This window comes from Neocloeon triangulifer, unplaced genomic scaffold (genome assembly GCF_031216515.1).
Source record: "Neocloeon triangulifer isolate White Clay Creek 2 clone unplaced genomic scaffold, ASM3121651v1 ptg000012l, whole genome shotgun sequence".
Lineage (NCBI taxonomy): Eukaryota > Metazoa > Arthropoda > Insecta > Ephemeroptera > Baetidae > Neocloeon > Neocloeon triangulifer.
In genome coordinates this window covers 3,188,067-3,212,524 of record NW_026775554.1, presented here as the reverse complement: position 1 = coordinate 3,212,524, position 24,458 = coordinate 3,188,067, and the positions used below count along the sequence as shown (strand labels likewise).

At 37.3% G+C, this 24,458-nt stretch overlaps 5 protein-coding genes across 8 annotated transcripts in view; 3 read left to right on the top strand and 2 right to left on the bottom strand.

Annotated features, from left to right (window-relative positions):
- LOC132197731 (broad-complex core protein isoforms 1/2/3/4/5-like) overlaps positions 1–6,325 on the top strand; it is a 55,022-nt gene extending 48,697 nt beyond the window's left edge. The window contains exon 9 of the transcript XR_009441897.1: positions 275–6,325. The gene's annotated coding sequence lies outside the window, so the exon portion shown is untranslated. The remainder of the gene's footprint in view (positions 1–274) is intronic.
- Positions 5,779–16,535, bottom strand: LOC132197726 (uncharacterized). Of its 3 annotated transcripts, XM_059621218.1 has the most exons (18): positions 16,404–16,535; positions 15,896–16,006; positions 13,005–15,839; positions 12,784–12,951; positions 12,642–12,725; positions 12,494–12,580; positions 12,049–12,440; positions 11,581–11,996; positions 11,340–11,519; positions 11,163–11,286; positions 10,195–11,100; positions 9,838–10,142; positions 9,547–9,777; positions 8,098–9,489; positions 7,427–8,041; positions 7,106–7,258; positions 6,775–7,044; positions 5,779–6,716 (listed from the first exon to the last, which is right to left on the bottom strand). In XM_059621218.1, the coding sequence occupies exons 2-18, from the start codon at positions 15,999–16,001 to the stop codon at positions 6,611–6,613; spliced, it is 8,370 nt and encodes a 2,789-aa protein (XP_059477201.1). In that variant the 5' UTR covers positions 16,002–16,006; positions 16,404–16,535; the 3' UTR covers positions 5,779–6,610. The 3 variants fall into 3 exon arrangements, with proteins under 3 accessions (XP_059477201.1, XP_059477199.1, XP_059477200.1); XM_059621216.1 differs by having other exon boundaries at positions 9,547–10,142; XM_059621217.1 differs by having other exon boundaries at positions 9,547–10,142; positions 11,163–11,283.
- Positions 16,536–16,662: 127 nt separating this feature from the next.
- Positions 16,663–17,837, top strand: LOC132197734 (succinate dehydrogenase [ubiquinone] cytochrome b small subunit, mitochondrial). The gene is made up of 3 exons (XM_059621243.1): positions 16,663–16,839; positions 17,049–17,325; positions 17,429–17,837. Exons 1-3 carry the CDS (start codon positions 16,794–16,796, stop codon positions 17,604–17,606), a joined length of 501 nt encoding a protein of 166 aa, XP_059477226.1. The 5' UTR covers positions 16,663–16,793; the 3' UTR covers positions 17,607–17,837.
- Positions 17,838–19,094: 1,257 nt separating this feature from the next.
- Positions 19,095–20,889, bottom strand: LOC132197733 (phosphatidylglycerophosphatase and protein-tyrosine phosphatase 1). The gene is made up of 5 exons (XM_059621242.1): positions 20,659–20,889; positions 20,266–20,420; positions 20,124–20,204; positions 19,791–19,982; positions 19,095–19,736 (listed from the first exon to the last, which is right to left on the bottom strand). Exons 2-5 carry the CDS (start codon positions 20,401–20,403, stop codon positions 19,614–19,616), a joined length of 534 nt encoding a protein of 177 aa, XP_059477225.1. The 5' UTR covers positions 20,404–20,420; positions 20,659–20,889; the 3' UTR covers positions 19,095–19,613.
- A 208-nt stretch (positions 20,890–21,097) lies between these two features.
- Positions 21,098–24,014, top strand: LOC132197730 (serine--tRNA ligase, cytoplasmic). Of its 2 annotated transcripts, XM_059621233.1 has the most exons (10): positions 21,098–21,469; positions 21,586–21,656; positions 21,736–21,993; positions 22,191–22,433; positions 22,495–22,635; positions 22,693–22,848; positions 22,999–23,220; positions 23,270–23,557; positions 23,619–23,748; positions 23,811–24,014. In XM_059621233.1, the coding sequence occupies exons 1-10, from the start codon at positions 21,334–21,336 to the stop codon at positions 23,915–23,917; spliced, it is 1,752 nt and encodes a 583-aa protein (XP_059477216.1). In that variant the 5' UTR covers positions 21,098–21,333; the 3' UTR covers positions 23,918–24,014. The 2 variants fall into 2 exon arrangements, with proteins under 2 accessions (XP_059477216.1, XP_059477217.1); XM_059621234.1 differs by lacking the exon at positions 21,736–21,993 and having other exon boundaries at positions 21,099–21,469.
- The last annotated feature ends 444 nt before the right edge of the window (positions 24,015–24,458 follow it).

The following is a 24,458-nucleotide window of genomic DNA, read 5'->3' as shown; positions in this document are numbered from 1 at the left end:
AATTTACCTTCGATCAGTTTATCATTGATATGATTGATAGAAAATAATTAATATCATAAATAATTTGACGCCTCTTTGAGGCAATTTTTTTTTTAAATAATTATTCATTTGTGGTACATTTTATTTTCTGTTCAGAACCAGAACAATTTCTATTGATTTCAAGTTGTGAGGTTGACTTTTCCAAATTTCACTTTTCTTTTTCAATCTCTGTGTATCTCTTATATTTCTGGCAGCTGAGTAATCATCGCTAATGAATCGATCTGGAATTTTGCAGGAGAGGTGATTTCTTATAAGGTGCCTCCCCCGACCAACAATATGAACGAGCCCCAAGAGTGCCCATACTGTCGACGCATGTTCAGTTGTTATTACTCGTTGAAGCGACACTTTCAAGACCGGCACGAAAAGTCCAACACTTTATACACGTGTGAGTTTTGCAGCCGCAGCTATCGTACAAAAAACAGCCTGACCACACACAAAAGCCTCCAGCACAGAAGTACGAATGTGATGCTTCGACGTCTGCTCAAGACGGGCATCAAAAGCCTGATGGAGCTCCCCACTCCGCACCACCAGCACCATCACCAGCAACTTCATCCATCGCACCAGACTTCTTCAACATCATCATCAACAGCATCATCTGCAGTCATTCCCAATTAGCAAAGTCTGAGAGTACAAATATCAAAGTTTGGCACAATTTTAATACCACAAACACACACACACACACACACACACACACACTCGTCGCTTTTTATTGCTCTATACTGAACTAAAACGTTGTTGAGAATCAAGTCAATTTTTGGCCAAAAATATATTTGCTGACAGACCACGGAAATATATTTTACATTTTACAGCCTAAAAAACGAGCCGTGAAGAAATTTGCCGGCTTGAAAAGAAGAAACTTGTTAATCGGTTTGTCCTTTTTTCTTGTTCATTCTGATTGAGAAGCAAAAACACTTTCGAGGAGAACACTGGAGGAAAGATTTAATATACGCTATTTGCAGTTTTTGGTATCTTGTCTGTGATGTTTCTGTAATATGTAAATTTTTATGTACACGGTACTTCCGAAATTTTCAAAATTTAGTGCTTCTAGCGAACAAAAGGCATCAATTGACACGAGAAAAATTTCGGCTCAATTCGATTGAGAAGTTGAACATTTAAAAGACTTGATTTTAATGGGTACATGCAACTCATGCACTGCCCTGCTGGTGACAAAAGTGGATAAACACGAGCGCGCAACATAATATTTGAACAATCTGCTGGGAAATGTTTTTGGGAAAGAGTCAAGAACACGTGTAAGTTGAATGGATTTTTAGTGGGAAACAAAAACTTCCAAATATCAATGCATGGCTCGCGCGTTGAAGGAGTTTTTTTTGACGATTAAAAGAGAAAACTTTTATCCTATTACTAAATTGTTTAAGCACTCGTAAGACTCATTCCAAAATTGATATCGCGAGGAGGGGACAAAACAAAAATTTTTAACAACACTCAAGTACAAAGTGTAAATGTTGGTGTATCATTCTAATTCTTATTTCGGCTCTATATATTGTACCAATCGCTAATTAATGACACTTTCTTGAGAGAAATGAAAATCTAGAGATGATTCAAATTGCTGTGTGTTTGTATATGGAAAAACAAAAACGGAGACTAAAGAAAATGAAATATTTTAAATGGCTCACTACCTTGATATAGGTGAAAATTTATTGAGAAAAAAAATGCTAGAGGTATTTTGAAGACATTAGGCTTCACATTTATCCATGTGATTATTGATAAATTTTGAGAAAAGAGATGAAATTTAAAATTTAAGACTTACATTCTCTAGATGCCAAATTTTAAGGATTCTTAAATCTCGAGGAGAATATCTATCGTGGCCAGAGGTAATTGATATAAAAATATCGCACATTTCTTGTTGACGTGTCAAATTTAATGTTCTAAAAATTCAAATTATTATACCCATAAAAGGGAAAATCTTCTCGTTCAGTCTCTTCAATTTTCAATGTGATCGTATCTACTCTTTGACGTGTTATCTAATTTAAAGCCTAAGTAAAAATTATTGTTTGGCTGTTGCATAAAAGAGGAATCTCTTCCATGCGTCATTTAACACAGAATTATTATATAAATTATTATGTTTGTGGCAAAACGAAAAAGTACGGAAAACGAATGAATGGGTGAACCTCCTCTAGCTTACGAGACTGGGACTAAAAAGCAGCTTGAAATTGTGTTGTTGCTTGCGTTGTTTCAATTTGACTGCTAATTTTGCTGTGTTTTCATAGTCACTTTTCTAGATTATTGATGTTTTTTGTGTTTTAATTATCACGCATCAAAATTACTTGTAAGAAATCGAAATTAGGAAGGAATAATCAAACAACTACTATTTAATTTATTTCTTATTTGAGAAGACTTAATTTTGTAACGTAAAAATATGTGGAATTTAATAATGTTTAATTGTGTTACGTGGCATTTTTGAATATTAATTATATACGCTTTGAGTTATGAGAGCAGGAGGCGTGTGTCATTGACAAGCAATTGGCCCAGCTCACTCTCAATTCTATTCAACATCTGATCTCAAACGCTTTTGATTTTGTTTGAATTTTAATTGTGCACCGGGCATTCCACGATTGCGCTATAGTTTGGAAAAAGCGTCCAGAAGCAACAACCTCCGAAACTCTTCAACTCAAACGTACACGATTTTAATTTTGCCTTTTTCTTCTAACTGCACTGGATAAACATGTTAATATGGGAAACGCTGAATTCCTTTGATAAAATGCATACCAAAGATTAGTTGAAATCATTCCCAATAAGTTAGAAGAAATTTGCTCGGAAATTGACTGAGGAATTATTCACTGTGTATTTTTAATTTAATTTTCCAGAGTGGGTGTAAGACTTAAAGTTAATTATTTTTCTCCTCAAACACGTATGTACAGCAGAGGACACGAAAATAATTTCATTTTTCCTTCCGACTCTCATTTTGTGAATCAATAGACACAAAAGTAACACATCTCGCCACACACAAAACGCAGCATCCCTGTGTGCATACATAAATAATATTGTTATGGGAACAGTTGCCAGGCCAGCAGCAATCTAAAAGGGTTGGCTCGTCCGGGCCCAAGGCTGAGAATTAAATCATCGGGAGGCAGGCTTCGGGTCCCGAGATGAGCCGCACCCGCGAACGCAAACTGGTCGAGTTATAATTCATAGTTTTTGTTAAAATAGAACTGTACAGATAAAAACAAAACAAAATGCAAAAACCAGGCGTCGATACGCGCCACAGCAAAACAGACGATAGTAATAATTTTAGACACAACATAAAATACAACGTGGTAATCAATAGTTTTTTGTGGTAGTTTTAACTGAGAGATAACGTTTAAGTTTGTCGAATTACTTGTTGCAATGATGGTTACAATTTTTTGTTGACTGCTACGCGATACACACAAACAATGCGATTTGTATGAACTATGAAGTATGTAATGAAATATTATTATTATATAATTATATATTCAAATAATAAGAGTTATTGTGTTACAACAATCCACACACCACACAGCTAATCTGTATAACCCGAACAGAGCTTGTCAGAAATTGAGACATATTGCACGGTACATATCAAAAAGAAATTTTAAAAGAAAAAATTTATTGAGAAAAAAAAACTTCAAACACCCACACGGATCAGCGGCTGGTGTAATCGAATTTTGTTGCTACTTTATGTGATTGGTTGAATAATTTTAATTGATTGTACAGAGGAAGGAATGAAACGACTTGTTGAACAAATCCAAGTGAGGAAGTGTTATATCCGTGTAAAGTGTAAGGTTTGCGAATAATTACGCATCAATTGTAATTGTAATTTGAGAGAAAGAGTGACGCCGGCTTTCGATTGCCTCGTTAAAATGTGTCTCCGCTGCTTGCTCTACGTGAATTTTCCATTATTTAACTGCTATCAGTGCAGATCAGCAAAATTTTCTTACAGAGACATGTATGAAAAATGTGTTTATCATAAGGACAATATGTTATGTATGCTGTACGCTATAAAATAGTAATTGTAACACGCGCCAATCATAATTTCCACACTCACATAGATGCCACACACATACACACACGCAGATATACTTCAATATCACGCAGACCCTTAATTAATATTTATAACTGTGTAATTACAAATGTAATGCCATCACGCATAAATATCACAGTTTGCATCTTGCAGTGGTCCAAATTGCATAATTATACTGAAAACACATTCAAAACAATACAAACATCGTGTATCTTCCATTTTGAACTTGTGATTTTAAAACAGAAAAAAAAAACGCAAAGCCACGCCACAAAACTTAAGCCTGAAACTTTCGACAAGTTAAAAACGCCATCTTTTTAGAAAAGAATAAAAAAATAAACAATTAACATCACCCTTACGCCATTTGCGAAAAGCCCAAAGTTGCTACGAGAAAATTGTCATCTTGACACTTTTCTTTATTACTTCACAATGATTCCAGAAGCCGAATCTTCTGAATTAAAAATAAAAATCTTAGTGTGCTTCACAAATGTAAAATCTTTTTGAGGAAATTTCCAATTAGGTGCATTCAAAAGTTCATTGACCTTTCGTCGGCTGGGTTTTGGAATTTTTAAATTTCTAAGGCTCCGGCACAAATATCGCTCGAAGTCATATCAGATTAAGTGAGTTGCTTTCTCGTACTCATCTTGGAAAATGTCTCTGGGATTTTTACCTGTTGTGTGTCGCAAAAATACTTCAGAAGCACATCATACTCCGAAAGGGAGGAAGTTATTTTTGTAGAGCCATCTTTGTACATAACGCGCAGACTTACATGGAAGAAATAATGGAAATTATAAATTGCCTTTTTTACACACGCGCTCTTCAACTGCAAAATTTTCAAACGCATTTTCGGGTCACAAATGACAATATTTCTGATGAAAGCAAAAAGTTCAAAAAGTTGTTGTTTGAACTATAAAGACAAAAAATGAATTAATGGTTCTGCATTTCCGACAAAAATAATAACCATCACTGTCAAAACGCGCTGTTTAGACGACTTTTAATCGATTACTTTGAAAAAGAAAATGTTCGCACTTTTTTCTGTCCGCATCAAATGCAAACATAAATTTTAACTTACAAAAGGGCTGGCTCAAAAATTATATATTTCTGGCATCAAAATGCTTAAGAAACTTTAACCACAAACTACTGCAGAATAACACTGTGAACACCAACAATTAACCAGATAGAGACTCAACCACTTACGCAAACAAACTCATTAGTTACAGATCCAGAGTTAATAACAAAAAAATATGCATACACTTGTTCAGCAAAAAAAGTATGTATAAAAAAAAACATAGGCAGAGAACCCCTAGATAATTGTACTATATAATCTCTCACAGACACACTTACACCGTACAAACCATTACCGGTAAACAATTCGCTTGAGTAAGAATAAATTTGAATTATAATGATGATTGTTTTCTTTCTGCTCCGAGAGAAAAATGAATTATCGTGATAATTTAATGCTTTAAACGCAAATAATTAGCAGACACATACACACAGACACACCACAATACCTCAAACCCGCGTTGCAATTACACAATTAATTGGAACTCAAACATGCATCTTAGTCTAATGCCAAGGGTTACCCAGCATCTTCTATAGCAATAGTGCTCTTGCCGACAACTGAACAAAATCGGATTTAATCTCAGCACACCCTTCTTGTAAAATCAATGTTAGCTGCCGTTTAAGTGCTACAAAAGTACAGTAGAAGAGATTATAATGATTATCAAAATACCAAGTATTTAAATGCGCAGGGTAACCTGATGTGATTTTTCAAATCCATAAAATGGGCACACAGGTGCTACAGAGAAAAGAAATAATAATATCAAATCGACCATGTGAAATATTTAATTCGCGTAAATTTAAACTTCTCTTCTCACATCTATCTCTCATTAGAAACTTTCAAGTTCTCATTGCAATTGTCACATCAGATTAAAATAGCAAATGAATAACCCACTTTTAGTTCATTACTCTATGAAAGCACTACAGACGTTACAAGTGCTGCTTTAATTTTTGGTGTGGTTTATGTAGATTATTTTTTGCCGTTTTCTTTCACACAACTGGACTTCGCAACCGAATTCATAACACAGATTTATAATGAAATGTTTGACCTAGGTTTTTTCTATTGATTGTACTTCATTATGATGAGAAAAATAAACAAATTGACGTGACGGGATTATGTTATTGAAACGACGTACAGGCATTATATGTACACCGTACTTCCATCTTGATAGATTACATGTTCTAGAAATAGATTCCTGTAAAATAATAATAAAAATATGTTCATATCAATCCCATTGGCTCATAATTTCTTATTAACATTTTACTAAAAAAAAGTACTTTCACACTTGTGCCACGCGTACTGTTTGGCAATCAAAATTCAATTTTTACTAATTGTTTGATTTATTTCACGATGACAGATTTTACTAAACATCAGCTTTCGAAATATTTATAAAAAGAAAATATTGATTATTTTCCAATTTTGATTTTCAATACATTCAAAAAGTGATTGAGATTCACAATAATTGTACGCACCGGTACGCACTACAAAAATAAAAATTTTCCAGTACTCACTGCTCACAGCAGGACAAATTGGCCACCACTTGCTTTCTTCGGCGTGTCTTCGATCACCATAATATCCGAGTCGGAGTCACTCTCCTGTTTGATAACCGTGCCCAATGACCTAAAGGGGAAAGGAACATGAGATTTAATCTTGATTTGAAACTAAAATTAATTCTTACGGGAAGCACTGCCTTCTGTGGCTGTTGAGAAGAGACTCACTGTCACACACTTTCAGGCAATTGCTGCACTGGTATATGACGTGAATGCGCTGGTGATTGTTCAGGCTGGAGTAGTTTTCAAACTTCTCTCCGCAGAATCGGCAGCCAAAATAGCCAACATCAGTTTCAGACTGGTTGGAGGTGGTCGGACCTGCTTCGTCGTGCGTTTTGACATGGTTAGCTAGATCTGTCGAACTTGGGAAAATCTTCTTGCAGGTGCGGCAGTAAATCCTGTAGATCAAAATAAAGTGGCATTAGTGATCAGGAAGCATATTTCAAAGTTATTCATTACTTGGCACTGGAGCAGTGCACCAGCAAACCATGCTCATTTTGGAATCGACGATCGCAGTGTGGACATTCAACCGTTGAAGAAATTTTTTTGCCCTCGGAACGTACTGTTGACGAATTGTGAGAGGAGCTGTCTTCATCAGATCGTTTTTGTTTGCTGTAATAAAAGAAAGAAAATTAATTAAAAAAACTTTCATTGTGCTTAGAGGGATATGGGTTAATTAAAATTAAACTCTGAGTTGCTATTTACATCTCGTTATCCATCAAAACAAAAATTACCAGTTATCTTTAAAAATATAGGATAGTCTGTAATAAAATATCATACTTAGGAGAGCCTTCGGAATCATCATTTGAAGGCAGTCGAGCGTCCACTCGTCTTTTCCTTCCTCGTTTCTTGGCAGTAGCAGTGGAAATAGGAACTTCAACTGACATTGGGCGTGGTGGCTCCTGGGCTGCTTTCTCAGCCTCATTGTGAGCAGTGGCCAAGTGGTTTTCCAGACCATCAGGACCTTTCTGCGGCATGTTGCATTTTGGGCACGCAAAAGCAACACAGGGGTGCTCGTCTTTGGCTTTGGAGCTCGTAAAGATTTGGTTGCAACCAAAGCACTTGTAGTGGATGGGCCCGATTTTAGTGTGCTTTCTAATGTGGATTTCCAGAGCGGGCTTGTTAGGAATGTAGGCACCACAAAACTGGCAAGTGTCTTCCATCGGGTGCTCCTCAAGCATGTGCATTTCATACTCCCCTGAATCGGGCAAGGTGCGCCGACAGAACTCGCAAAACACGCCAGCTTTCATTCCGTGAGCTCGGAGTTCCATGGGAGTGTTGAAAGAGGTATGGCAGTGGAAGCAGAACGTGTTCTGGTCAGGTCCTACTGAAGTCAGTTTTGACTCGTCACAGTTCGATGGGAATGCACCGACAGTACGCTCAAGAAGCTGTGCTCTGAAAAAGAATTTTATTAGCACTGGTTTTTTTACTTTATTTCTAATTATTCATACTTGGCAGGGTCTATGTTGTGAAAAAGGCGAATGTGCTTGTCCACAAAGTGCTGGCTTGAGTAGATTTTGGCACAAATGCTGCATGTGAATATTTCATCTGATTGATTTGTTGCAGGTTGAGGTGCTTCAGTTATCTCTTTGTCTGCTGGAGCCTCTTCACTCAACTCAGGCTCTTGGGTCATCTTGATTAGGTGCAATTTCCAAATGTGCATTTTTGTTTTGAATAAGGCATTAAACTTTTTGTCGCAGAAAGGGCATTGAAGACTGCCTTTGAAATGGTTGTCCATGACGTGATGGTACAAAAGGGATTGCGACCTGATCTTCTTTTTGCAGACCATGCACATGTCTCCCTTCACCATCAGACTGGGCTTCAAAGGCAAAGGCGCAGACTCACTCTCAGGGGCTTCCTCACTTTCTACACCTTTAGACCTTGTTCTCCTCCCCTTCAGGTTTTCAACGTCCTTTTTCTCAGCAGATTTCACTGAAGAGGCTTTTGAACCAACAGCAGTTGATTTCTTCTCGGGAGTCAATTTTACCGGCGAAGGCTTTTTGGCTTGAGCCGGGCTTCTCTTTTCAACACTAGCAAGCTTTTTGTTTTGAGCAGCAGATTTCTTTTCTTCAGCCAATTTAGCTGCAATTTTCTTCTCCTCGGCTAATTTTGCAGCATTTTTCTTTTCCTCGGCTAATTTAGCTGCAATTTTCTTTTCTTCGGCTAATTTTTCTGCAATTTTCTTTTCTTCGGCTAATTTTACAGCATTTTTCTTTTCTTCAGCTTCTTCCTGCTTTTTCGCATGCTCGGCTGCTTTTCTTTTCTCAGAAGCATTGAAAATTTTCACTGCATTTAGAGTTGTGTGGGTGGAGTAGTGTTCCAACATCTTGGTGCGAAGGGATATGAATTTTCCACAAAACGGACACAATTTCCTGTTCCCATGATTTTCAATGACATGTTTCTCATAAAGATTAGGCTTTTTGAATGCGTTGTTACAGCAGCGGCAGCCAAAAATTTTGCCTTTGATTGACTCCTTTGGTCTGTACTTGAGTTTGCTATGCAGTTTTAAGTGTTTAATGAGTAACACAGTGCTTGCCATTTTTTCCGAGCAAAACATGCATGTTGACGAGGTGCAATGCAAATACATCATGTGCTGCTCAAACTTGTCCTTGTCTTGAAAGCTCTTCAGGCACTTGACACAGAAGAGAACCTTGATGCAGTGATCCATTAAGGATTTTTGGTTGACAAATACATCCTTGCAATGGGAGCAAGGATGCTCCAATTTGTTGAGATCCACCTCCAGTTTTTTCATGGGCCTGCCTCTTTTAACAACCGAGTGTATGACCACCTGTTTTTTCTGCTTCAGTGTTTCTTCTGGATCCTCCAGCTCTTCCTTTATTTCCCTAAAACACAATTGTTTAAAACAAAAATTGCAAATTAATATAATGACAAAAACTCACGTTGCAGACATATTTGGTTGCAAGTCTTGACTGGGTGCTTCCTGCTTCACCTCATCAGCAGACGTCTTTGGGCAAAAGTGGTTGATTTTCTCGGATGCCTTGTGAAAGCGGACATCACACATTTTACATTGGTGATTGAGACTGGCTATGATGTCATGTGAAGTGGTGTAGTGGTGAGCGACCCAGAAGTAGGACTCCAACTTCATGTCACAAAAACGGCACCTCAGAAAGCTGCAAGAGTCAACTTTATCTCTTAGCTTTACAGAGTAGCAATGAATGGTCTCGTTATGCCTGTCAAACTCTTCAGTTGTCCTGAATATTCTCTTGCATGGTCTGCATTTATTGCTTTCGTCTGCTAGTTGCAGTTTCGGGACTCGTAGCCTGGGTGAGAGCTCGAGCTCCATCTTTGGTGAAGCTGTAGTTGCATTTTTGTGAAGATTCAGGTGTTCTTCCAACGTAGCTGCAGATTTTAGCTGACGCTGGCATATTGTGCATGGGAATGACTTAACCTCATGAATAGGAATGTGATTGTTCAGAATTTTTTCACTTTTGAATCCCTCATTACAGGTAGGACAGAAGATCTTTTGTAGTTTGTCCTGAAAAAATATTGTTATGAAAATGAAACAAATAGTATCAAAATAGATGTACCTCTCCTTGATTAGAATTGTCAGTGTCTGTTTCAATTTCATCTTCTTGGCAAACGTGACTTTCAAAGAGACCACGTGAAAAAAGTATTCTTCGACAAGTTCCACAATACAGCTCGTGGCGGTGTATGTTTGTGTGGTGCAGCAAATGCCGCTCCATTGCATTCTTCGAAGAGAAGAATTTGAGACAGAATGGACACTGATGAATAGACAAATGGTGTCTTATCATGTGGCTTTCAAAACTGGATCTTGTCGCAAATTCCACTTTGCAGAATGAACAGAACTTCTCTTTGGCAATCTTTATGGCTTCTCCGACAAGAGTGTTAAAGTGAACGTCTAATTCTTCTTCGCAGTTGAATTCCATGCCACATATCAGACATGCCAGGAGTTGGTCCGATGATTCAGATTCCGTAATTTCAAGCATGGACGCACCATCAACGACACAGCGGTGTATGTGATAGTCATCTTCAGTCTCAAACAACTGCCTGCACTTTCCACAAAGAAATGATAAAATCAGCGACTCAGAGTGATCCTTTTTCAAATGACCAAAGAGCTGCGTGTATGATTCATTTTCAGATTTGCAGGTAGGGCAGTTATAAGTTTCCGAGTGTTGGTAAAGCATGTGAAATTCGTGGGCAAGGTTGCTGCTGAAGCAAATCTTGCATGGAGCGCAAAAAATTTTAGCTGGTGGGCTGCTTCCTGAGCAGTTGTGGCTTTCTAGATTTTCTCTAAGGCTAAAGCACAGGCAACAGAGAGGGCAGATAAACGGTGTAATATTCAGGCTGGTGTGGACTTTGCAATGCTTGACTAACTCTTCAGCTGCGTTGAAGTCCTCTTCGCAGAATTGGCATCGTTTTTCAGAGCTATGGCACTCAACCATGTGAATTTCAAACTCTTGTGTAGAGCCCAGCTAGAATTCAAATATAAACAGTTACATTAATCGCTAATTTTAAAATTTTAGTATCATTTTACCTGTGTTAGACAGTGCATGCAAAAGTTTGATATGTGTAAATGTTCATTGAGTTTGCTTCGACAGTCACTGGAATGGGTGCAATGAGGGCACTTTAAAATCTTCTGGCTTTCTTCAACATTACTTCTGGAAGATTGAATATTGAAAGAAAGTTCTATAATCTGTTATTCAAATCTTACATATACAGTCTAGATGCACTTTCATTCTCGTCTGAGACCTTGTTTTCGGCATCAACTTCATCCTCATCAGAAGCAGACATTGTCTCACTGTTTTCCTCAAAGCTGAAGTGTCTACTCAAATGGAGATCCAATTTGTTTAGGGAAAGAAATCTTTTGTCACACACAGTGCACATAAAAATTCTGAAAAAAATTTCAGGGTACGTTTTTCAAATGTTAATCTTTAAGACTTTGTAAAACTTACTTATGCTCTTTCAAGATTGATTTTTGCAGCGTTTCTCTCTTGTGTTGCGTCTCAAGATGGTCTGACAGCTTTTCAGGAGTGGGGTACATGATGTTGCAATATTTGCAGATGCTTTCATAGGAACATTTGTGGCTAACTCGACCCTCCAGAGTTTTAAAGGCCTTTTTGCAGCCAACGCACACACTTGGCCTTATTTTCAAGTCTGTGTGCGTTGAAAGGTGAGTTTCTAGCTGCTGCACACTGGCCACTTGTTGTGCACAAAAGGGACAGCTCTTCATATCCTTCAAATGGTTCTCCAGGGTGTGGACCTCATAAGTGGTGCCCACCGATTGTTGACAGAAGACGCAGAAGTTGTCGACACATTTGTGAGGATATCTGATATTTGGCATTTTAAATTGGCAACCAGTGCATCGAGACTGCAAACAAAATTCAAACTAATTATTAGCAAAATGAACATTACAAAAATACCATCTGATATTTAAGATGCAGCTTATTTTCTGGCGACGATCTTTCTGCTTTAAAATAGTGCACCTCTGTTCCATTTTGCACTTTCAAAAACTTGTTTCGGTTCCTCAGAAGGGAATCTGTTTTGATGACGGTTGCTTCCTGTTCGTGTTTCTCAAATCCAACGAAATCCTCTTCTGAAGACGAGAGGGCTGGTTGAGGGAGAGATCTCTCTTCAAGAGGACTGCTTGTGTCCTGCGGAGTTAGTGGTTCTGCGCCATCCTCATCTTCAGATATTTCTGGTATGTTGATATCAACGGAGTCTGTTTCGTCTTGTTCACGGGAGTAAACATACTTAGGCTTTATTATGCCCAATAGAGGTGAAGAACTATCTGACCCTTCTCCTCTAATTGAATCTACAGATAAACATTTAATGCAATCATTGTTTAATGAACACATATTTTTTTACCATCTTCCTTAAGTTTGGCAGTTTCTTTGCCACTTGCCTCCATAAAGTCAGACCCAGATATTGTTTGTGTTTCGATTATCTTGCAAACTGCTTATACAGAATGAAACGAAAAATTATTTAAAATCTTTATGTTTCAATTTAAAATTACCATCGTCTGTGGTTGAGCTGTTGTCGGAACCGTCTGACCAGTGATTGATTTTATCAAGAACATCTTTCAAGCAACTCACCACTTCTACAAAAATTTAAATTTATCAATAAATTGAATTCAAAATAATTAACAATAAATGTACCTCGTTCTATTTCCACACCTTCTCCAATATTGTCAATACTTTCATCTACTTCCATCTTGTCATTATTTTCATCTACTTCCAAATCATCATTATTTTCAAAAATGGGGTTGGCCAAAAATTTTTCCCCATCAGCCGCCTCGTGGTAGGAGTCTGATCCATTGTCATCAGCTGTGGCAAGGTAAAATTTTAAAAGACAAATTTTCAATGAATTAAAGGCTTACCATTATCTGAGTTTAAATCTTTGAGCTCCGCCACCAACGCCTCCTTTACAATCTCTATGCCTCCTTCTTCATGGCACTTCTCATCCGAGTCAATTTTATCGGAAGCGTCTTGTATTTTGGGCATGTCCTCTTTCACATCTGAAAGCTCAGCTTCTGATATAGTATCTTTCTTTTGAGGAGAATTTAAATCGAGCTCGTCCTCAACCTTCTTCTTGGCGTCAACAGCAATGGTAACTGCGCCCTCCTGCTCAATGGCATGATCATTTATTTCTTCAGGGCACTTCTCCTTGTCAGTCTTAGCGTTTTCTTCAACATCCATGTTGCAATCTTGTATCTCAGACTTGTCCTCTATTTCTTTATTTCTCTCCGTGGCCTCAAGTGAAGACTGATCTTTTCTTGTGTTTTCTTCTGCAAATTTGTCATGCAACTCTGACCAGTCCTCTTTTTTAGATTCTTCTGAAACTTTAGCTGCAAATGTGTTTTCTTTATCTTGTAACTCTGACCGGTACTCTTTTTTCTCGGTTTCCTCTAAAACCTCTGCTGCAAGAGGAACTTCACCCATGTTTTCTTGGTCAACTATATCTTTTGACTCCGACTGGTTCTCCTCTTTCTCTGTGACGTCAGTTGTTGGAGAATGTTTTCCCTCATGGCTATTTTCATCTTGGATGCATTTTCCACTAACATCATTTTGTGTGCCATTAATAAACTCTCTTTCTATCCCTTCCTCTGCTTCGGCCAAAGTTTTATCCACTTTTCCAGGCGTATTCCACCCTTCGAGGCACTCCCCGTCTTTAATATTTTCAACAACGGCATCATTTTGAATCTCCTTCATACAATCCATATTATCTTCTTTCATCGACTCTTTAGTCGCCTCACATGTTGATGAAGTTATGTCTTCATTTGTGGGTGCATGAGTTACTTCAATAGGGTCTGCATTACTTTCTTGAAGAGCAACTTTTTCTTCATCAACATCCATTTGAATTTCTGACACATTATCTTCTTTCTCTGAGTCCTCGGTGGCATCAAATGCTGATGAATTTTTGTCCTCTTTAGTTGTGGCACCTCCGTGAATAACTTCAGTACATTTTTGGTCTGCATCAGCGTCTTGAGCATTGATTTCTTCCTCATCAACCTCATGAATCTCTGACTCATTAACTTCTCTCTTTGAGTCTTCAGTGGCCTCACATGTTGATGAAGTTATGTCTTCATTTGTGAGTACACGAGTCACCTCAATAGGGTCTGTATTATTTTCTTCATGACAAACTTTTTCTTCGTCAACATCCATTTGAATCTCCAACACATTATCTTCTTTCTTTGAGTCCTCGGTGGCATCAAATGCTGATGAATTTTTGTACTCTTTAGTTGTGGCATGTCCGTGAATAACTTCAATACATTTTTGGTCTGCATCAGCGTCTTGAACATTGATTTCTTCCTCATCAACCTCTTGAATCTCTGACTCATTATCTTCTCTCTTCAAGTCTTCAGTGGCCTCACATGTTGGTAAAGTTACGTCCTCCTTTGTGGGTGCATGAATCACATCAATAGGTTCTGTATTATTTTCTTCAGGAGAAACTTTTTCTTCGTCAACATCCATTTGAATCTCCGACACGTTATCCTCTTTCTTTGAGTCTTTGGTGGCATGAAATGTTGATAAATGTTTTTCCTCTTTAATTGTAGCATGTTTGTGAATAGCTTTAAAACTTTTTTGGTCTGCATCAGTGTCTTCTACAGCAACCTCTTGAATCTCCGACTCATTATCTTCTCTCTTTGAGTCTTCAGTGGCCTCACATGTTGATGAATTTATGTCTTCATTTGTGGGTACATGAGTCACCTCAATGGGGTCTGCATTATTTTCTTCAGGAGCCACTTTTTCTTCATCAACATCTATTGGTATCTCCGACACAATATCATCTCTCTTTGATTCCTCTGTGGTTTCAAATGCCTTTGAATTTTTGTCCTCTTTACTTGTGGCATCTCCGTGATTAGCTTCAATGCATTTTAGGTCTTCAACGGGAATCTTCCCTTCATCATCCTTTTGAATCATTGACACATTTTCTTCCTTTGGGATCTTGGTGTCTTCAAATGTTGATGAATTTTTGTCCTCGTTGCTGGGAGCATGTTCATGAAGCACTTGAACACACTTTTCGACTAAATCAGTGTCTTCGACAACAATTTCTTCTTTGAAGCCTGAAGGTTTGTCTTCAACAAACTCTTGACCATTGAACACAACATCCTCTTTTTCAATTCCCTCTGTTTTTGGCTTGATTTGCTCCTCAGCAGGATCCTCATTGTCAGATATATCAACACAATCTTCCCACTTATCTTCGTCTTTGGACGATTCTAGTATTTTAGTTTCAACCTCAGGAATGATTTCTTCAACAGAACTATCGGAGAAATAGTCTTCTTTCTTCTCTACCTCTCCATCGTCATAGTTAATTCTTTCAAGCTTCACCTCATTGGAGATTAATGTCGACTCATCAGGAATCAAGTCTATCACTTCAACCTTGCTTATTTCTTGGCAGTTTTCTGGCTTGTTCTCAGATTGCGCCTCGATCACCTCTTCCTTAAAAACTTCATCTACAGTCATGCTATATCTGACAACTTCAACTTCTGAGGATGAAGCCAATTCATCTCCTGTCAGGTCGATCTCCTCAGCAGCTGATTTCTTAGTATGTCTAAGGGGATCAATGTTGTCAAGGGCATCTTCCTTCCCAGTGTCATCATTGTCATTCAGTGTGACAACCTCATCCTCCTTCAAAACCTGAATCTCTTTGCAGGAGCCATTTATGGCAATCTCTTCAGATTTTTCCTTCTCTTCAGTATTGGCAAGCAATTCTGAAATGATTGATATTGTAACGTGCATTAAATTTAAATCAAACCTATGTTTGTACCTTCAATACAATCCTCGGATAAATCATCAACATTGACATCGTCGACATCAACATGGGCTTGGTCACTACTGAAAATTTGTTTTTCCAGCTCCTCATCCGTGTCCATGATTTCTGGAATTAAATAAAAATAAATTAATATAATTATGTACATACACCTTGACCAAAAGAAATTTAATAACCAAAAAAAAAACCCATGAAACCAAAATTTTTAAGTGCGATTTTCTATGGTTTGATGATTTATGTATGATTAAAATTTTGAGAATCATCCTCAACAATATAGAAGTGCAGGTGTGGTGCAAAAGAACAAAAATGACTTATTAAACGTCACGGATAAAAAAATTAAGGGTTGTAGGCCCAAAAAGGGAACGAATGATGAAACGTGCAAATAATACTGAGAACATTTAGCGGTAAAAGGACACTATTTGTCTAACAAAAAACTTTCAAACAATGCACCACTATGTCGGGCAATAGATTTACTGGTGTAAGCGTTGTTGACATTGATAATTACCAGTCTTAGAGGCAGAAAAACTCTTCAAAACAATGCACGAGCCATTCCTAAGACATGATCACCATTATCAAACTTTGAACCAGCATGCCATCGTTTTCTATTGGCTGCTGCGGCGGCATGCCGGTCTTCAGCAGACTTGCTTTTGTGAATTTGTAAAGCTAAACAAGCGGCCAAGGTCAAAAATGGGTGTTGCCGCTAATATAACGTCGATTTCCCCTCCGTTGCTTTTACATTTTCTTTGCCCCTTTGACCTCCTTGGCGATGTGAAAAAAAAAACAAAGAGGGAGCTCTTGCCAGCTGAGTGGCCGACGTCCCGAAAATAAATTTGGATTTTTGAATTTTCGTCAAAATTTACGAATAATTAGCAAGCGAAGACCGAATCTCACAATAATGGCACTCGCTCTTGTCCTAAGAGGATTCCCTCGCACTCTGAACGGTACGCTAATAGATCATTCATCATAAATTGTGTAGCATTTGCATTTTGTTTAAAAAAATAATTGAATTTTTTTTATTAAAAATTTAAAATGAAATATTAACGCGTCCAATTTTCATTGAAATCACGGGCGAAATTTTGCAAATTTTTCGTAAATACTTTCTTCTTTCGCATTAAATTTTAAATTGCAATAAAAATCCCCTTTTTTGCAGGCACCATCCGAACGAGCCATGTTTGGTCAAAGGGCCAGTTGAGCAGCAGTCTTTTCAAACAGTATCCTGCTGCGGGATTTCTAGCCAAGGACAAGGGTGCAATTGTCCCTGTCATACCTCGGAGAGAAATGTCTGCAGGTGGGGACCACGTAGCGCTGTGGACAGCAGAACGTGTCCTTAGCGTTGGCCTCTTGGGCATCATCCCAGCTGCCTTCATTGTCCCCAGCGCCACTATGGACTACCTACTAGCTGTCTCCCTTGTCATGCACTCACACTGGTAAATGTTCGATATAGTATTTAATTTAAAATCTTGTTTATTTGAAGAAAAAAAAAATTGATCGTATATCTTAGAACTGTGTGTAACTATTTTAATTTTTCAGGGGCATTGAAGCTTCAGTCATTGATTACATTAGGCCAAATATTTTCGGACCTGTCATCCCGAAGGTCGCTATTGCAGCTCTGTACGGAGTGTCCATTGCAGCCCTTGGCGGTCTGATCTACTTCACATATGGCGATGTCGGCCTCGTCAATGCAGTGAAAATGTTCTGGAAATTGTAAAATTTGAATTTGTCGTTTCATAGAGACTGCAATTGCAAACGCTAGGTGGTCGTTAGGCAAAATATTTATTTCTCTACTGATGCCTCCTTTTGCCACATTGATTGAACAAACACCAGAAACTGTAAATAATTAAAATCCAAAGGTGGCAGTATTACATAAATTGCTGTAATTGGGTTGTATGTGAGAAATTTCATTCTTTTCTTACAATAAATAATTCATTTCGTCTGATTACTTTGATGTGTTATTAATATTCATTGAGGTAACTGAAATCACTGGTAATTGCACTAGTTGTAAATTTATAATTTATAAAGGGGTTTACAGGGGGAAATAAATTCGATTGATTTGTTTTTAAATAATTCTCAATATATTAAGTATTTCAATTCAAGAACAGTAAATTTGTTTGCAAAATTAAATAACTAATAGAAATGTAAAATTGTGATATTATTTATGTTTTTCCTTATGTCCCTTCTATTTTATATGGTTAACACTAATTATTATTCTGTGGAAGACTATAATATAGTGTAATAATTATCATACATACTGCTTTTTTGTTATTAAAATTACAAAAGTTTCAAAGAGACCATGAAGCTATATTGTCAATATACCACATTTGCATTTACAAAGCTGAAAAACATAAATAGTAGTTCCACTGCTTTTTCAGATTGCTACATGTTCTGCCCCATTTTTAATTTATCTTTACAACCTATCGCTTCAAGAATAATGTTCTTTTGTCGCTTTTGTTAATACAAAAGCTGCCTTTAAAAAGTCTGTCTGAAAAACTTGCACCAAAATAAAGGAAAATGCAAAGTAAATATTTAACAGGCAGGGGTCATACCCTTGAACTAGCGTATTATAATGGATCTGGCACGCCTGGTTGTAGAAACTGATATTTAAATTTTTTTGTTCACAAGCTGAATGTTTGGTGCCCATAATCTTATTACATAGAATATTTAACGAAGATTTAACTGCTCTTTCTCGTGTGTAAATAATTTATTTTTGTAAATAGCCCGCAATATTTTTACTTACTATAAATGATTAAATTTGATATCTATATTATTGATATTGATTATTACTCTAACAAGTAAATGAGTTTCAAACTTATATCACTTTGCTTGAATTAAAAATATGGTCACATAAAATTCTACAAAGTGCGGATGAGGGAAAATTCCTAACAAGTAATATGAGCAAAAGCAGTACGGAGAAGGCGACTTATTATTGTCAGTATGAATAATCATCAGCGAGCATTTTGTAAATGAAATTTCCTTCACTGAAAGACATCAAATATTACTAATCTCACAAGCGCGTCATAATATTACACTAATAGCTCTACTTGAATAATTCTTACTTCCTGCAGTGTTAAAATTCTTACATAGATAATCTACTTTCAACTTTCAATTGTAAGTTTGCTACCTAGAAAGAAAATCTAATATTTGGTCGGGAGGTATATAGCTCTGTATTTGGTATAAAAATAAAACAACTCAACAAAAGTCTCATAAAAATCAACAAATATAATAATTGCATGCTTGAAATATTATAGCCAAGAGTAATTATTTCTGCAGAAATTTTATCATAGATATTCCTGGTTCTCATGATAATACTGCAATTTTTTCTGATATGAAAAATTTCCATTATTGATTTTGAATGGTGTTACCAAAATTGACTTTCATTTTTTACCGAAACTGTATAAAAGCTTATTCATCAATAATTCTCTCTGCCCTTTTTTACTGCTTAAAAAATTTTGATGTTTTAATTCCATTTTGATATACTTTCATCAAGCTAGTTTAAAAATGATGCGACAGATCTAAATAATAAACCTGCCTAAAAGTTCATTTTTAAGTATATTAAATTTTGAAAATATAGAAAAAAAGTAGGTTTTTGCGTACAATCTGTAAGTAAAGTACCGCTGTAATATAAATGGCCCTAAGCGGGACAGATTGAAGGAGGCTCTTCAATTTCTGCCACAAGAACATCTTCGTGCTCGCCTGCTTCCATGTTTTTAGCTTCCTGTCATCTAATATTGTTTTTGTCAAAGAAGACGCGAAGTGCTTCCCATTGTTTGCTGCGGAGCAAAATGTGCGGTCGTTTCTCAGTCATAAAACTCACTGCCTTTTCCGCACTCCAGCCATGCTTCTACAAAACAAAACAATTGAGCTTTTGCAAGAACAAAAGTAAAAATAAAATTACCTGCATAAGGTAACATCCGACCAAAGTTGCACTTCTTGTACGGCCTGCTTTGCAATGGACGTATACTGAGCCGCCTGTGTTTTGGAACTTGTTTATGAACAGAACACCTTGCTGCAACTTCTCTTGGCAAGGCGTCTCAAAAATATCAGTTGTGCTGAGCTGGAGAAACTCGACTCCGTGATTCTTCCAGGTCTGTAAAATTTATCAAATTTATTATACAATTTATTTTTAGATATTTTACTTCTAATATTCTAATATTAAAATCAATTATTATTAAATAATTTTATTGATGGAAAATTTTGAAAATTAGAAAAAAAGTTTAATTGTTTTTACGTCTCCGTTGTTGGAAAAAAGCCACAGCTCATAATCTTCATTCATAGACACAACCCCTTTGACGTTTTCCTCCTTTATCAGCTAAAAAAAGTAAATTAAATCATTAATGAAACATTATTTCAAAAACTAATATTTAATTTACATGTTCTGTCATATTTTGAAAGGGCAGGGCCCCCAAGACCACTGTTTCGTCAATGCGGTCGTACCACCGTCGGGCTGATACTTTTTCCATGACCACATTGTACAGCAGTGTAGGGTAGAACGAGAGCCGGGCAAACATTATTTTGAAGTCCAGGCCTGTAAATGAGATATAATTAAAACAATTTTTTAAATTATCTTGACAAATTTCAATATGTATAAATAAATTTTGGCATATTTTCTCTTCAAATTAATTGAAATATGAAATCATATAAGACAGGTGGAATTTTACATAAAAGTAGGGCACGACTGAACTTTCAATTCACATGTTTGTGCCGAATTAGATGTCATAAATTTTGATATTGCAGAGACTTCACACAGTTGTAAATTTTTATACCTGCGGAAAGTTGAGAACCTCTAGTGGTTCAGTGCACGGGAAAGGATGAACTGACGCAAATTCACGTCCCACGTTTGTGCATTCAGATGCAGAAAAGGCAATCCATGACCTACACCTGCAGATGACCCGGAAAGTGAAGAAGAAATAGTGGAAGTGGAACTGGAAGAAAAGAGAAACTCTCGCATTGGAGAACGGAGAACAAGAAGGTAAATGAATCGAATTTTCCCCCTCCGTGCAAAATAATGACCTCCTCCCTCCTTCGCCCCCTTCCCTAAAGTTGGCTCCAACCAGCGGCATCCATTCAAAATATTCTTGTACTATTCAGCACATTTTGGTAGTGGGGGAGCAGTGGTTTTATGCAAAGGGTTGAGGAGAAGTTCCCCCACTCTTTGCTTTTGGCAAACACAACAACAAAGCAGCTTCCTTTTGTCATCGTCACGGAAACTAAACCCTTTCACGTCCAGCACGTCCACGCCGGTTCCTCCCATCGTTGTCAACAGATTTCAATTTTTTCCACGACGATTTATCTTCTATTTCGTCAGCGGATTGAATTAAAATCTGATAGCCAATTCAGCTAAAATTACTGCTGCATCGTGAATCCGGCCCCATTCGCTCAGTGATCACATTCCCCTCTGCTTGTGACCCCTTTAGGAGCCACGTGAACACTGCAGAACTATGGTCCTCGACTTGGATCTTTTCCGCACGGAAAAGGGTGGAAACCCTGAGAAGGTTCGAGCCAACCAAGCCCAGCGTTTCAAAAATGTAGCCCTCGTGGATACTGTCCTTGAGATGGACGCAAAGTGGAGACAGCGTAAGTTTTTTGTTAACATTTTGCTAAACTTAAGTTGTCCATATAAAATTTAAAAATTATTCTCATGCATTAATTGTCATTTTAATTGTTTATACTCATTTATTAAATTTTTATAGTTCGTCACAAAGCTGACACCTGGAATAAGCTGAAAAACGTGTGCAGCAAGGAGATTGGCGAAAAAATGAAGGTTTGTTTACTTTTTCCATTTTTTATATCATGGTGATGGAACTAATAATGTCATCTTATTGCTGCTTTTGTCCTTACAGAAAAATAGAAAATCAAACACAGACGAGAAAAAGGCTGCTCCAGAAAAAGATCTGGTCGCCGAGTTTAAAAAATCAGACCTCTCTAATTTAGACAGTCATTTATCGCAAAACAGTTACATTCAATTTCATCAGCCAACTTTGGCTGATTACGATCTATTCAAACATGTCAAAACTTTATCGTGCAAAGAATGGCCTAATATTTCAAGGTGGATGAATCATATTTCGTCCTTTGGTGACGATGCCAAGAACTTTCCTCAGGTTGGCTCTCAGTCAAACAATTAATCTTGATTTTATTTTTGCTGCATGCATGAGCCCTAATAATTTTCCAAATGTTTAATTTTTTTCTAATCTGCATGAATATTTTAATATTGCTAGTTCAAGGATATTTAAATTTCTTTGTTGATAAATTTTTTGATTGGTACTCTAATACTAATTTTTAACTATTTCTATTTTAGAAAAAAGAGGCCGCAGGAACTGACGATACTTTGCCCGATGGACTGGAAAGCAAACTGCTAGACCTTACATCTGACCAAGTCAAAGCCCTCACTGTGACTCAGATTAAAAGAGTTCGTGTTTTGATTGACGAGGGAATTGTCACAAACGAGCAAGATTTGATCGAAACTGAAAAGACCCGAAATAATGCTCTGAGAGAAATTGGAAACATTACTCATCCAACTGTACCTATCAGCAATAATGAGGTACCAATTTCTTGGTTATTATTTACAAGTAAATTTGAAAAATTTAAACCTTTATTTTCAGGATGAGAATAAAATTGAACGTACTTTCGGTGATTGCGAAGTGAGAAAGAAATACTCTCATGTTGATCTGATTCACATGATTGATGGTATGGATGGCGAAAGAGGAGCTGTCGTTGCTGGTGGTCGTGGTTATTATCTTTGTGTAAGTTTACTTAAAAAGAAAATTGTAAAGAAATGGTCATTGAAATTTTAAATGCAGGGCCCAGCAGTCTTCCTGGAGCAAGCGCTGATACAACTTTCCCTTCGAAAGCTCAACGAGAAAGGTTACACTCCTCTCTGTACACCATTTTTCATGAGGAAGGAGGTGATGCAGGAGGTTGCACAGCTTTCTCAGTTTGATGATGAATTGTACAAGGTACAGCATAATTCTTATGGTACTAGCACTAATCTTAACTCAAATCATGCACTGTTGTTAATTTTATTTTACAGACATGAAGTAAATTCCGAGCTATTTCTTTTATTGGGAGAACGTCTTTGATAACTTATATTTATTTTTTGTTTTCAGGTAATTGGAAAAGGAAGCGAGAAAGCCGGAGACAAAGATCTGGAGGAGAAATACCTGATTGCAACCTCTGAGCAGCCAATCGCAGCCTTCCATAGAGGAGAATGGATGGCTGAAGCGTCTCTGCCCATCAGGTATGCTGGGTTGTCCACATGCTTCAGACAGGAAGTCGGATCGCACGGCCGAGACACCAGAGGAATTTTCCGTGTCCATCAATTCCAAAAGGTTATTTGAAAAAATTTATTTCGGAAATAATATTTTCTTTTGGTGCTAGGTCGAGCAATTCTGCATCACCTCTCCGCATGACAACAAATCGTGGGAGATGATGGATGAAATGATTGGAAATGCAGAGGACTTTTGCCAGGCCCTTGGCATTCCATACCAAATCGTGAACATTGTTTCCGGAGCCTTGAACCACGCAGCCTCCAAAAAGTTGGATCTTGAGGCATGGTTCCCAGGTTCTGGTGCCTTCCGTGAGCTGGTCTCGTGCAGCAACTGCCTCGATTACCAGTCCAGGCGACTGTTGATTCGCTACGGCCAAACAAAGAAGATGAACGCAACTGTAATAATTGAACATTTTCAAGCAAAAGTAAAATTATTTAATAAAACTATATTTTTTACAGACTGAGTATGTTCACATGCTTAATGCCACAATGTGCGCTACAACCAGAGTGATTTGCGCCATCCTTGAGAATTACCAGACCGAGACTGGCATCAAAGTGCCTGAAGCTTTGAAACCCTACATGCCAGCAGGTTAGGACAGAATTAATTTGTCTGAAAATTTGAATTTAATAATACATTGAAAAAAATTACAGCCTATCAGGAGGAAATCCCCTTTGTGAAAACCGCTCCCATTGAAGAAATCGACACCAAGAAGGGCAAGAAGCAGGCAGGGAAACAAAAACCTGCCGGGGAAGAATAATTTTTTCTTCTTTTAAAAGCTATTTATTTTGATTAATTTTGTTACCCATTTCTCTTCTATGAAATAAACGGATTCAAACAATCAATTTCAACACAAACTGATTTAATTCATTTTCTATTCTACAATTTAAATTACATATTATCTTTATAATGATCCGCAACACAATAATAACCTTGAATATTTAATAGTCTGCAAAATTTAGTACCAGTCTGTGCCAAGTCGCCAATTGTGTTCTCGCTTGATAATTTATCTTGCAAAATACAGACAGGATGACATAGAATTATTGATTCTTGAAGTGAAACACATCACCTTTTGTGATTCCTGCCGAGGTTATTGAACTCTGAAAGCGACGACTCGTCAAAAAAATAGGGTATTCTTTGCTTTGGTCGAATAATTTAAAAAGTGAATTTATTTTTGTTTGGGTGATTTGGGTCTATTGGTCACTTCCGCATATGTTTAGGGTCGATCGCGTGCTGATGAAATCAAAGGCAAGCCCCTGGTAATCAAAGGGACGTATTTATGATGACGCATTTAAATTAGT

What these genes read in the sequence shown, in the direction of transcription:
- LOC132197726 (XM_059621216.1), bottom strand. Translation starts at nt 16,001, where the DNA reads ATGGACACGGATGAGGAGCTGGAAAAACAAATTTTCAGTAGTGACCAA. An exon ending in CACAACATAGACCCTGCCAA is followed by an intron (nt 8,042 to 8,097) that starts GTATGAATAATT and finishes ATTCTTTTTCAG; the next exon opens with AGCACAGCTTCTTGAGCGTA. An exon ending in GATTCCGAAGGCTCTCCTAA is followed by an intron (nt 7,259 to 7,426) that starts GTATGATATTTT and finishes CTTTTATTACAG; the next exon opens with CAAACAAAAACGATCTGATG.
- LOC132197734 (XM_059621243.1), top strand. Translation starts at nt 16,794, where the DNA reads ATGGCACTCGCTCTTGTCCTAAGAGGATTCCCTCGCACTCTGAACG. An exon ending in ATTCCCTCGCACTCTGAACG is followed by an intron (nt 16,840 to 17,048) that starts GTACGCTAATAG and finishes CCTTTTTTGCAG; the next exon opens with GCACCATCCGAACGAGCCAT. An exon ending in CTTGTCATGCACTCACACTG is followed by an intron (nt 17,326 to 17,428) that starts GTAAATGTTCGA and finishes TTAATTTTTCAG; the next exon opens with GGGCATTGAAGCTTCAGTCA.
- LOC132197733 (XM_059621242.1), bottom strand. Translation starts at nt 20,403, where the DNA reads ATGTTTGCCCGGCTCTCGTTCTACCCTACACTGCTGTACAATGTGGTC. An exon ending in TTTTTTCCAACAACGGAGAC is followed by an intron (nt 19,983 to 20,123) that starts GTAAAAACAATT and finishes TAAATTTTACAG; the next exon opens with ACCTGGAAGAATCACGGAGT. An exon ending in TCGGATGTTACCTTATGCAG is followed by an intron (nt 19,737 to 19,790) that starts GTAATTTTATTT and finishes TTTGTTTTGTAG; the next exon opens with AAGCATGGCTGGAGTGCGGA.
- LOC132197730 (XM_059621233.1), top strand. Translation starts at nt 21,334, where the DNA reads ATGGTCCTCGACTTGGATCTTTTCCGCACGGAAAAGGGTGGAAACCCT. An exon ending in TACCTATCAGCAATAATGAG is followed by an intron (nt 22,434 to 22,494) that starts GTACCAATTTCT and finishes CTTTATTTTCAG; the next exon opens with GATGAGAATAAAATTGAACG. An exon ending in GTGTCCATCAATTCCAAAAG is followed by an intron (nt 23,221 to 23,269) that starts GTTATTTGAAAA and finishes TTTTGGTGCTAG; the next exon opens with GTCGAGCAATTCTGCATCAC.